The sequence below is a fragment of the Eleutherodactylus coqui genome, chromosome 9, assembly GCF_035609145.1.
Source record: "Eleutherodactylus coqui strain aEleCoq1 chromosome 9, aEleCoq1.hap1, whole genome shotgun sequence".
NCBI lineage: Eukaryota > Metazoa > Chordata > Amphibia > Anura > Eleutherodactylidae > Eleutherodactylus > Eleutherodactylus coqui.
The window spans coordinates 59,364,050-59,377,898 of NC_089845.1; the positions used below are offsets into that span (position 1 = coordinate 59,364,050).

At 48.5% G+C, this 13,849-nt stretch overlaps 1 protein-coding gene across 1 annotated transcript in view; it reads right to left on the reverse strand.

The window, feature by feature from the left end:
* The window catches only part of KCNG2 (potassium voltage-gated channel modifier subfamily G member 2), a 141,564-nt gene that overhangs the window by 47,242 nt on the left and 80,473 nt on the right, over positions 1–13,849 (reverse strand). The window contains exon 2 of the mRNA XM_066579457.1: positions 9,601–10,434. Within this exon, the coding sequence (XP_066435554.1) occupies positions 9,601–10,359 (759 nt within the window). The 5' untranslated portion in view covers positions 10,360–10,434. The remainder of the gene's footprint in view (positions 1–9,600; positions 10,435–13,849) is intronic.

Consider the following 13,849-nt stretch of genomic DNA (forward strand, 5'->3'; position numbering starts at 1 on the left):
CAGCCTCCCCACACTGTTCTCCGCCCTCATCACAGCCTCCCCACACTGTTCTCCCCCCTCATCACAGCCTCCCCACACTGTTCTCCCCCCCTCATCACAGCCTCCCCACACTGTTCTCCCCCCCTCATCACAGCCTCCCCACACTGTTCTCCCCCCCTCATCACAGCCTCCCCACACTGTTCTCCCCCCCTCATCACAGCCTCCCCACACTGTTCTCCCCCCCTCATCACAGCCTCCCCACACTGTTCTCCCCCCCTCATCACAGCCTCCCCACACTGTTCTCCCCCCTCATCACAGCCTCCCCACACTGTTCTCCCCCCTCATCACAGCCTCCCCACACTGTTCTCCCCCCTCATCACAGCCTCCCTACACTGTTCTCCCCCCTCATCACAGCCTCCCTACACTGTTCACTACCCTCATCACAGCTTCCATACACTGTTCTCCCCCTCTTCACAGCCTCCCTACACTGTTCTCCCCCCTCATCACAGCCTCCCTACACTGTTCTCCCCCCTCATCACAGCCTCCCTACACTGTTCTCCCCCCTCATCACAGCCTCCCTACACTGTTCTCCCCCCATTACAGCCTCCCCACACTGTTCTCCCCCCTCATCACAGCCTCCCCACACTGTTCTCCCCCCTCATCACAGCCTCCCTACACTGTTCACTACCCTCTTCACAGCTTCCATACACTGTTCTCCCCCTCTTCACAGCCTCCCTACACTGTTCTCCCCCCTCATCACAGCCTCCCTACATTGTTCTCCCCCCTCATCACAGCCTCCCCACACTGTTCTCCCCCCTCATCACAGCCTCCCCACACTGTTCTCCCCCCTCATCACAGCCTCCCCACACTGTTCTCCCCCCTCATCACAGCCTCCCTACACTGTTCACTACCCTCATCACAGCTTCCATACACTGTTCTCCCCCTCTTCACAGCCTCCCTACACTGTTCTCCCCCCTCATCACAGCCTCCCTATACTGCTCTCTCCCCTCATCACAGCCTCCCTACACTGTTCTCCCCCCCCATTACAGCCTCCCTATACTGTTCTCCCCCCTCATCAGAGCCTCCCTATACTGTTCTCCCCCCTCATCACAGCCTCCCTATACTGTTCTCCCGACTCATCACAGCCTCCCTACACTGTTTTCCCCCTCATCACAGCCTCCCTACACTGTTCTCCCCCCTCATCACAGCTTCCATACACTGTTCTCCCCCCTCATCACAGCCTCCCCACACTGTTCTCCCCCCTCATCACAGCCTCCCCACTGTTCTCCCCCCTCATCACAGCCTCCCCACTGTTCTCCCCCCTCATCACAGCCTCCCTATACTGCTCTCCCCCCTCATCACAGCCTCCCTACACTGTTCTCCCCCTCATCACAGCCTCCCTACACTGTTCTCCCCCCATTACAGCCTCCCCACACTGTTCTCCCCCCTCATCACAGCCTCCCCACACTGTTCTCCCCCCTCATCACAGCCTCCCCACACTGTTCTCCCCCCTCATCACAGCCTCCCCACACTGTTCTCCCCCCTCATCACAGCCTCCCTACACTGTTCACTACCCTCTTCACAGCTTCCATACACTGTTCTCCCCCTCTTCACAGCCTCCCTACACTGTTCTCCCCCCTCATCACAGCCTCCCTACATTGTTCTCCCCCCTCATCACAGCCTCCCCACACTGTTCTCCCCCCTCATCACAGCCTCCCCACACTGTTCTCCCCCCTCATCACAGCCTCCCCACACTGTTCTCCCCCCTCATCACAGCCTCCCCACACTGTTCTCCCCCCTCATCACAGCCTCCCCACACTGTTCTCCCCCCTCATCACAGCCTCCCTACACTGTTCACTACCCTCATCACAGCTTCCATACACTGTTCTCCCCCTCTTCACAGCCTCCCTACACTGTTCTCCCCCCTCATCACAGCCTCCCTATACTGCTCTCGCCCCTCATCACAGCCTCCCTACACTGTTCTCCCCCCCATTACAGCCTCCCTATACTGTTCTCCCCCCTCATCAGAGCCTCCCTATACTGTTCTCCCCCCTCATCACAGCCTCCCTATACTGTTCTCCCGACTCATCACAGCCTCCCTACACTGTTTTCCCCACTCATCACAGCCTCCCTACACTGTTCTCCCCCCTCATCACAGCTTCCATACACTGTTCTCCCCCCTCATCACAGCCTCCCCACACTGTTCTCCCCCCTCATCACAGCCTCCCCACTGTTCTCCCCCCTCATCACAGCCTCCCCACACTGTTCTCCCCCCCCTCATCACAGCCTCCCCACACTGTTCTCCCCCCCTCATCACAGCCTCCCCACACTGTTCTCCCCCCCCCATCACAGCCTCCCCACACTGTTCTCCCCCCTCATCACAGCCTCCCCACACTGTTCTCCCCCCTCATCACAGCCTCCCCACACTGTTCTCCCCCCTCATCACAGCCTCCCTACACTGTTCACTACCCTCATCACAGCTTCCATACACTGTTCTCCCCCTCTTCACAGCCTCCCTACACTGTTCTCCCCCCTCATCACAGCCTCCCTACACTGTTCTCCCCCCTCATCACAGCCTCCCTACACTGTTCTCCCCCCTCATCACAGCTTCCCTACACTGTTCTCCCCCCTCATCACAGCCTCCCTACACTGTTCTCCCCCCTCATCACAGCCTCCCCACACCGTTCTCCCGCCTCATCACAGCCTCCCTACACCGTTCTCCCGCCTCATCACAGCCTCCCCACACCGTTCTCCCCCCTCATCACAGCCTCCCTACACCGTTCTCCCCCCTCATCACAGCCTCCCCACACCGTTCTACCGCCTCATCACAGCCTCCCAACACTGTTCTCCCCCCTCATCCCAGCCTCCATCCACTGTACTCCCCCCTCATCCCAGCCTCCATACACTTATCTCCCCCCTCATCACAGCCTCCCTAAACTGTTCTCCCCCCCTCATCGCAGCCTCCCTATACTGCTCTCCCCCCTCATCACAGCCTCCCTACACTGTTCTCCCCCCCATTACAGCCTCCCTATACTGTTCTCCCCCCTCATCAGAGCCTCCCTATACTGTTCTCCCCCCTCATCACAGCCTCCCTATACTGTTCTCCCCCCTCATCACAGCCTCCCTATACTGTTCTCCCGACTCATCACAGCCTCCCTACACTGTTCTCCCCCCTCATCACAGCCTCCCTACACTGTTCTCCCCCCTCATCACAGCCTCCCTACACTGTTCTCCCCCCTCATCACAGCCTCCCTACACTGTTCTCCCCCCTCATCACAGCCTCCCTACACTGTTCTCCCCCCTCATCACAGCCTCCATCCACTGTTCTTCCCCCTCATCACAGCCTCCATATACTGTTCTCCCCCCTCATCACAGCCTCCATATACTGTTCTCCCCCCTCATCACAGCCTCCATATACTGTTCTCCCCCCTCATCACAGCCTCCATATACTGTTCTCCCCCCTCATCACAGCCTCCATATACTGTTCTCCCCCCTCATCACAGCCTCCATATACTGTTCTCCCCCTCATCACAGCCTCCATATACTGTTCTCCCCCTCATCACAGCCTCCATATACTGTTCTCCCCCTCATCACAGCCTCCATATACTGTTCTCCCCCTCATCACAGCCTCCATATACCGTTCTCCCTCCTCATCACAGCCTCCTTATACTGTTCTCCCCCTCATCACAGCCTCCATATACTGTTCTCCCCCTCATCACAGCCTCCATATACTGTTCTCCCCCCTCATCACAGCCTCCATATACTGTTCTCCCCCCTCATCACAGCCTCCATATACTGTTCTCCCTCCTCATCACAGCCTCCTTATACTGTTCTCCCCCTCATCACAGCCTCCATATACTGTTCTCCCCCTCATCACAGCCTCCATATACTGTTCTCCCCCCTCATCACAGCCTCCATATACTGTTCTCCCCCCTCATCACAGCCTCCATATACTGTTATCCCCCTCATCACAGGCTCCATATACTGTTGTTCTCCCTCCTCATCACAGCCTCCATATACTGTTCTCCCCCTCATCACAGCCTCCATATACTGTTCTCCCCCTCATCATAGCCTCCATATACTGTTCTCCCCCTCATCACAGCCTCCATATACTGTTCTCCCCCTCATCACAGCCTCCATATACTGTTCTCCCCCTCATCACAGCCTCCATATACTGTTCTCCCCCTCATCACAGCCTCCATATACTGTTCTCCCTCCTCATCACAGCCTCCTTATACTGTTATCCCCCCTCATCACAGCCTCCTTATACCAACCTCCCGCTTCACAGCATACTGCACATCCCACTTCTCCCTCTGCCTATTAACCCCACCAACAAGCTTCAGGAATAATCTTGATTTTGCGATTGTTAGAATCATGCTTCTGCAAAGTGAAGATGAATGGAATTCCAGTAATTGCCCGGCCTTTCTTCACTGTTTAACTTCCCAACAATTTTAAGATCTGAGTTGTAATGGTAGTTGAAAAAAAAATACAAAATCTACATGGTTGAGGACAACCATTGGACCCTGTGATCATTAAAGGGTTGCTAACTTCTCAAATAACTTCTGCTTATATTATAGCCAGTGTGATCACTAGCAAAATTGCATTGTGTTATATTCACCTAAAATGACATTTCTGTGCTGCAAAATCACTCCAAAACTGTTGGGTACTACGGGTCTGCCTTCCCCCTAACTTGCTGTCGACTACATGACTGCTGTCAAATGTGTTACAAAAGATAGGAATATGGCAGAACAGGAAGTGGAGGAGGGGGATGAGTCATCATGCTCATCAAAGTCTATGAGAGCAGAGAGGATAGTGGGGAGACAAATACAGATACGCTGCTAGAGCAAATGGTGGGTTGTCCTGTTATTAATTCACATCTCCACTGCTCAGTCCTGCTGTACACTGTCTTACATGATACAAAGAAGAGTGTGACATGCAATCAGGTGCGTGTGTGTGTGAGGAAAGGGGTTAAGGGGAGCATGAAAAATGTGTTTTTGCAAGAAAAAAAAATTGTGACAAAGCAAAGTTTCTGCTGATTTATCACTATAAGAAATTGAGGGCGATCATTATCCAGGCTGTGACATTGCTGTTTCGGTCACACAGTGGGCCCTATGGCCTATATTTAAGCATATCAGAACACTACAAATGCAATGCTACATTTACTATAGGGCGAGAGATCACATAAAGCCATGCAAAATCTCCAAACCGGTTTGCTGCCTGAGTCACAGATAATGATGCTACACTTAAAAGGTCAGGCCTGACATCTGTCAATTGTGCTTTGTAGATTCAGGGCACTCCAGAATATTGTTAACGAGCAGTGAAGTATCCGTAGCGGTGCAGATCAATAAGACAAATCTAATGAATGGGTTTAATCCTAACTTGGTATTACATGTGTCCCAGCGCCCACATGTAGTAAGACACAATCACGTACGCTTCGACCGCCATCAATCACGGAGCTTTCAGTTTTAATTGACGTGAAAACCATATAACAAGCCGTATCAAACTGTAGTGCACATACGTATGGATGGGCTCTGACATGAAATTCAGTCAATTACCCAGTAAGAGACACCAGTGAATTGACAGGGTATATCTCCGCCATGCGTCTTCTCAAGATTTCCTCCTCAATTTTGTCCTTTTGTGGCAGACAAACATCTTGTGAAGAGGAATAGCGAAGGGCATTTAAATGTATAATGTGAAGCCTGTTTTGGCTAAAAACTTTTATTTTAATTAAAAAAGTTATATATATGCTTTTTTACTTCTATATAAAGGGGCCAGCTCATACAGGCATATGTATAAACCGCCGTGAAGCCGGCGGTGAGAAGGCACATCGCTCAGTACTGCAGCGGTTTGTGACTGTGCATGACAGCGGATTTCACGTACGCCGCGCTGTCACGTATTTCACGTATGCGCTGTCTGACTTTTTCTTTTGATTTCCCACTCTGTTGCTTAGCGAAGTTGTGTGTAAAGGTCGCACATACGCAACGTAATTACGTGCTTATAAACAATCGAGCACTATCGCGCATAATACGCAGTAAAATAGAACACGCCGCGTTCTTTTTTACGCAATAAAAACTGCTAGTATAATACTCACCTCTCCTCGGCCCCCCAGGACACAGCTGAGCAGCTCCCATTGCTCCGACTTCCGGTTATATGGGCCGGCGGAAGTCAGGTGACTGCTATGACCATTCAAAGGCTACAGCATCACTGTGCCAAATTCCTGGCATGACGACGCCCAAAATGTGAGCACTGACACCAGGACTTTGTACGCTGCAACCTCCAATATGCCGCAGCGGTCAATTGACTTCCAACAGCCCATAGACCCAGAAGTCAGCAGCGAGGCCATGAAAGCCACTAAGCTGCATCCTGGAGGATCAAAGAGAGGGGCGTATTCTCTATTTCTTTAGCTTTACAGCGGGTCCAGCAGATAGAAATTTCGGACCATGCGAAGGTGCCGCCAATCATTCAATGAACAAATGCTCGTTAGTTGGGTGATCGAATCTTTCATGTGGCATCAAACATGCAAATGAAACAGTTTGTCCCCTGTACTGTCTGGATTGGCCTGTGTGAAGGGTAAATATGAGCTCTGATCATCGTTAGAAAAAAAATAAAAATAAATCGCCCTTTGCAAAAGCATTTTTGATTCTGTAGCCTGATATATAGTGTATAGACTTCATAAGGACCATTATATCTCACACAGACTAGAAGATATATTGTACTTCCTGTACATCAGAAATGAAGTCTTAAAGAATCATTTTTGCTTTGAACTTAGGTTGACAAACATATTAGCTGCGTGTTCCATGATGGCTCACAAAAAATGTAGTGGTTGTATGGTATTTAGCAAAGCCACTTCATCCCCAGAAACTGCCCCCCTGGGCCAAGCTAGTATTGTGCTCAGCATTAGGAGGTTGGGCTGCAATACCCCAGAGTAGTGCTGTGTATGGAAAACTACAGCCCCTTCCCTCTAATCTCAGGGACCTTTCACATAGGATGAAATTGTCTACATACAGTTAGGGCCAGAAATATTTGGACAGTGACACAAGTTTTGTTATTTTAGCTGTTTACAAAAACATGTTCAGAAATACAATTATATATATAATATGGGCTGAAAGTGCACACTCCCAGCTGCAATATGAGAGTTTCCACATCCAAATCGGAGAAAGGGTTTAGGAATCATAGCTCTGTAATGCATAGCCTCCTCTTTTTCAAGGGACCAAAAGTAATTGGACAATGGACTCTAAGGGCTGCAATTAACTCAGAAGGCGTCTCCCTCGTTAACCTGTAATCAATTAAGTAGTTAAAAGGTCTGGGGTTGATTCCAGGTGTGTGGTTTTGGATTTGGAAGCTGTTGCTGTGACCAGACAACATGCGGTCAAAGGAACTCTCAATTGAGGTGAAGCAGAACATCCTGAGGCTGAAAAAAAAGGAAACATCCATCAGAGAGATAGCAGACATGCTTGGAGTAGCAAAATCAACAGTCGGGTACATTCTGAGAAAAAAGGAATTCACTGGTGAGCTTGGGAACTCAAAAAGGCCTGGGCGTCCATGGAAGACAACGGTGGTGGATGATCGCCGCATACTTTCTTTGGTGAAGAAGAACCCGTTCACAACATCAACTGAAGTCCAGAACACTCTCAGGGAAGTAGGTGTATCTGTCTCTAAGTCAACAGTAAAGAGAAGACTCCATGAAAGTAAATACAAAGGGTTCACATCTAGATGCAAACCATTCATCAATTCCAAAAATAGACAGGCCAGAGTTAAATTTGCCGAAAAACACCTCAAGAAGCCAGCCCAGTTCTGGAAAAGTATTCTATGGACAGATGAGACAAAGATCAACCTGTACCAGAATGATGGGAAGAAAAAAGTTTGGAGAAGAAAGGGAACGGCACATGATCCAAGGCACACCACATCCTCTGTAAAACATGGTGGAGGCAACGTGATGGCATGGGCATGCATGGCTTTCAATGGCACTGGGTCACTTGTGTTTATTGATGACATAACAGCGGACAAGAGTAGCCGGATGAATTCTGAAGTGTACCGGGATATACTTTCAGCCCAGATTCAGCCAAATGCTGCAAAGTTGATCGGACGGCGCTTCACAGTACAGATGGACAATAACCCAAACATACAGCCAAAGCTACCCAGGAGTTCATGAGTGCAAAAAAGTGGAACATTCTGCAATGGCCAAGTCAATCACCAGATCTTAACCCAATTGAGCATGCATTTCACTTGCTCAAATCCAGACTTCAGATGGAAAGACCCACAAACAAGCAAGACCTGAAGGCTGCGGCTGTAAAGGCCTGGCAAAGCATTAAGAAGGAGGAAACCCAGCGTTTGGTGATGTCCATGGGTTCCAGACTTAAGGCAGTGATTGCCTCCAAAGGATTCGCAACAAAATATTGAAAAAAACATATTTTGTTTGGGTTATGTTTATTTGTCCAATTACTTTTGAGCTCCTAAAATGTGGAGTGTTTGTAAAGAAATGTGTACAATTCCTACATTTTCTATCAGATATTTTTGTTCAACCCTTTAAATTAAACGTTACAATCTGCACTTGAATTCTGTTGTAGAGGCTTCATTTCAAATCCAATGCGGTGGCATGCAGAGCCCAACTCGCGAAAATTGTGTTACTGTCCAAATATTTCTGGCCCTAACTGTAGTGCAGCACAGATACGTATTTTGTCAATTTGTGCAAATTTTGTTGCATTTTTAACTATAGAATGTGTTCTACAAAACATCTTGTGGAATTTTTTGCCTTCTTTTAAAGCCATTAGTAGCAGAATTACATCTCCTGTATGTTAGAAATCTGCAACAGTAATTCAGCAAAACACCCTCAATTCCACAACAGAAAGCTTTTCCCCAGTGGAGTTTAACCCTTTCCAATCCACTGTCTGACCTCTAAAGACATTCTGATTGAAGGCTGTACAGCTCCGATGTCGGAATACGTCTGGCAGGGGATTCTTACTGTATATTACCGTCCGCTCTGTTGTCAAGGGCCTCTCCAGCATGTCACATACCGCAGTACTGGCTCTAGCCAGCAGATGGTGCCATTGTATAATGGCAGAAGGAGGAAGCCCCCTAGGAAACCTTGAATCCAAAATTGGATTGCAAAGGGTTAATCTTGCGGTTTTTCAGGTAAGTAGGCTACTGTTACATGAACTGATCTGTAGGGCCTTTTTAGGAGTTCCTCAGGTCATATTTTCCCCCTTTCTATGATACTGAGAAAGAGGTTTTTCTACCATACACAACCTGATTTTCACATATGAGATGTACTGCCACACCGCCAGAGTCTAGTACCATATTATATATCATGGTTCCTCTTCTGGACCATAAATGGTAACCAAGTTTTTTCCTTTAAACCACATTGACTATTACACAATCAAAATAAACAATTATGTTGGGCTTAAAGTTCTGAAAGTTTTCATTTACCATTGAACTAAAACATTTCTATAGATTTACATGAAAAACATTACGTTTTACACGGTCTTGTACTATAAAAGTATGACGTCATTAGCGTCCCGCCAACTGGATGAATCTGTGCACGTCGTCTATGAGTGACGTTCTACTTGTCTTAAAGTTATTTATTTTACACTTAAACTATTAAGTTCTGTTGAGCAAACTTACCCTATCTTCTTCATCTCTGAAGTCTGGCATGGTGCTAATACAGAGGCTTACCGCTGTGATTGCCACAAAAGAAACAGACAAACAGGCGAAAATCTTTCCCGGAATCCCCGAGTGAGGATTCTCCACCATGTCCCTGAGATGCTTCATGCACTGGGCTAAACGCCCACTGTCCTGCAAGGCACTTTGTGAATTCTCCTTGGAGGTGCCATATTCCCCTTCGTACATCTTGGCCTCAGCTAGTTCCTCCTCCTTCTGCTGCAACTTTCTTAGGCAGCACCACTCCAATTGTTCTTCTTCTATCCCCCAGTATATAAGTTCATCCTGGAAAGAAAGGGCACACATCTCTCTCAAAATCCTCAGCTTCCCTGCTGCCAAAAAAGTCATAATCGTCCTAAAGGCACATGGGTTACGATCAAAGAAGAACTCATTGCAATTGATGTCATAATCATCGCACACATCCATGATTTCATCGTAATTATTACAAGCTTTAAGCTTTCCCAGCCGTGTTAGTGGACAGTTTTCTAGTGTGGTCCACGGGATCCGGTACTTTATACCCCCTACATTGATAATGACATGCCGCACTCTATCCTCCACTTGGCCTCTATAACATCTCTCCTCTCCGGGCCGAAGGAGCTTGGCTGTCTTGTAGAACACTCCTTTCCTGGTCCGCACTTCACATAAGTTATCAATGTTCTTAATCCTAAAGGAGGTGAAGTCGGCCTCCGCTTTTCCTGCCAGTAATGCCATTTCCTGATACATTGGTTTTCTTCATTTAGGCAACCACTCTTTCCAGAAGAAATGGTAGATGCTCTTTCAAGCAAAGCAGCTCCAGATCTGAAAGAAAAGAGCATGTGTTTGTAATGTTAGCATGGTCTACGGAGGTAGAGCACTTGACAAGGAACAGAATGGAAACAAGAGATGGATGGAACAGTACACCCAAGGGCAAGAAGCTTTAAATGCCGGTAGACATGGCATGTGTTCACAATACTCATGGTGGGCATGTGAGGGAATGATCACAATCCATGGATCACTAAAGAATAGTTAACAATCATCATGAAAGTGGAACTACTCCAAACGGAGATCAACATCCCAAACAGTTACAGCGGATCTTCTACCATACACAGTACTTACACAGGGACTAACTTCACTATAGGACATAGCTGAATATGTGTTTCTAATGGGTTTATAGAGACTTTTGAGCCTAATTTGACATGCGTCTTCCTGCATAGGATTGGTTTATTTGGCATAAATCACACTAATGAATCAAAGTAAAGTCTGACAAGCTGAATGTTGAACTCGCACAGAAAACAATTCCCTGTTCCTATAGGTGGAGATATTAGTAAACATATACTAGAATGGGTTAAGGAGATCTTAGGCCGAATGCCCACGGACGGGTTATCATAGCGGAATTCGCGGTCAGACACCCGCTATGTTAAAATATTCTTCCCTGCCCACAAGTGGAAATCAACTGAGATTTTCCGCTCACGGGTGGAGAATCGCAGCATGTTCTATTTTGTGTGGAAAATCACATAGACTGCTTTGATTACAGTCAATGGAAGCCATCCTCCCTGCACTGCAGAAGTATCGCAGGAACCTGCGCCATAGCCAAGCGCTGATGCGTCATGCGCTGCACTGCGCATGCACGCTGGCCGAGACACACGCGGCAGATCCGGACAGGTGAGTATAGGGTCTCTGGGGGGCATCGGAGCCGATTCTGCTGCGACCCGGCCGTGGGCATAAGGGCCTTAATGAGACATCATTAAAGCTACACAAGCTGACTGCTGGCCGTATACGCGCCTAAAAGCCTTCCCTTTGCTGCAGCTCGCCTATTATGGTTGTGCTTTACACAAGAGCAATAGTCGTTCTGTGAATGGAGTCTGAGCAGCCGGGGATTGTTCTGGCCCGCCCGCCAGTATGCAAAGTAGAGAGGCGTTGTTCAAACATTGAGCGGCTCCTATTTACATGGTCCAACAGTTACTTGCTTTTTTTTAATTAAATGACTTTGACAGGTGAGCCATTTCTTGCTCCGTGCCCTGTTGGTGGCCGTGTGTACATGGGGCAATTATCACCTGACTTCGCTGTTTCCAGTGAGAATTTGGGTGATAATCGCCCCATGTAAAGGTAGCTTAAGCCACAAATAATAGACATACCGTAGTAGGGTCTCTAGCAGGACTTACACTATAAATATGAAACAAACATTACTCCAGAGAAGATGTATTCATTTTTTCTGTTTCTTTTCGCTCTTCTTACCTTCTCCCATTGACAAAATATTAGGGGCATAAGTTAGGTTTCTGCTTCTATAGGGCATTTTCACATGCTGTCAAGTTGTTGCAGAAGTTCCTATGATAGATCTGAATGGGAAGATTTCTGCATAGAGATGAGCGAGCGTACTCATTAAGGCAAATTACTCAAGCGAGTATCGCCATTTTCAAGTACATGCGTGCTTGGCCCCAAAAATTCTAGGGTTGGTGGGAGTGAGAGAGTGGGGGGGGGGGGACGAGGGGGGAGAGGGATCTCTTCCCCCACCGTCTCCCCACCGCCAGCCCCCGAATCTTTTTGGGCAAGCAGGCATGTACTTGAAAATGCCCATACTTGCTCGAGTAATTTCCCTTAACGAGTACGCTCGCTCATCTCTATTTCTGCAGTTTGTGCACGCCATACTCAGATTAATAGCAGAATCGCAGATATTTCGGCAACGTATCTGGCAAATGTGAATAGACCCTTATATTTAAAATAATGTGGTAGTATGAGGTCATTTTTACATTAGGCTAATGTACAGTTTTCAACCATGTAAGCACAGAAACCTTGGCGTTACAGTCAGACCACCCTCCCCGTCTGTGAGAACGCTGCATTTTGTACGCAGCGATTTACTGCATGCACAGCTGCGCTCTTGTGCGATTGTGTATTTTTGCACAGTAACAACGCAGGCAAGCTAGCTGATAATGTCACAACTATTCTCCCCCTCCCGGTGGCATGGTAACCTGTGTAAAATACGCAGCAAAATGCAGCCTTACACATGCAATGGTGTATTTACTGTATTTTTCACGCTTCCCATTAATTTCAGTGGGCGATTTAGTGCGTATAATATTTGCTGAAATGCCGAAAATAGGACATGCTATGGGTGGTTTTGCACGTGTAAATCACGTGGGGCAAAAACACTATTGTGAGACGTCCCATTTAAATACATGGAGCTTTAGTGCTGCATATTACGTGCGTAGGAAAAAATTGCGTGTAATACACGGTAAAAAAAAACCACTTGGTGAGAGTGGCCTTATTCCAGTAGATCTGCGGCATCAGAAAACAACAAACACAATAGATGACAACATTCATAATCCAAAATAAACCCATACTATACTAGTATTCCATCACTCATTAACTCCTCTCCACAATGGAGTTTACAAAATAGGTGGTCACAAACAAAAAATGAAAGTTGCAAAAGTAGAACAACAGTGATGCTAAACTTAGGCTTGTATATTCATGTAGTACGGGTCACCGTTGTGTGCCACAATTAGTAGACTGAGGTTTATAGTATATTACTCTGCACATAATCTGCCATGTAGTGAATTGTGGTACTTTATCTGCTCTTAATACATTGAAGAACTCCAAGCTGTATTTTGGCTTAAAGGGGTTGTCTCGCGAAACCAAGTGGGGTTATACACTTCTGTATGGCCATATTAATGCACTTTGTAATATACATTGTGCATTAAATATGAGCCATACAGAAGTTATTCCACTTACCTGCTCCGTTGCTAGCGTCCTGGTCTCCATGGTTCCGTCTAAATTCGCTGGCAGCTTGCTTTTTTAGACGCGCTTGCGCAATCCGGTCTTCTCCATTCAGCACGAGCCGCTTCAGTGTGCTCCCCGCTACAGCTCTTCTGCGCATGCGCAGACGAGCTGTCACTGCTCGGGAGCGCGCTGGAGCGGCCATTCTGTACCTTCCTCTGTTAGAGGAAGGTGCAGAGCTGCCGAGCTGTCCCGCCGTCCTGGTAAGTGATGGGCCGGGGGGGCTGCCGCTGCGCCGGGGGCGGGCTGCGCCGGGGGGGGATGGCTGCCGCTGCGATGGGGGGGCTGTCGCTGCGCCGGGGGAACTAGCGCTGGGCCGGGGGGGGGGGGGGGGGCTGTCGCTGGGCGGGGGGGGGGGGGGGGCTGTCGCTGGGCCGGGGGGGGGGGGGGGGGGCTGTCGCTGGGCCGGGGGAACTAGCGCTGGGCCGGGGGGGGGGGGGGGGGGGGGGCTGTCGCTGGGCCGGGG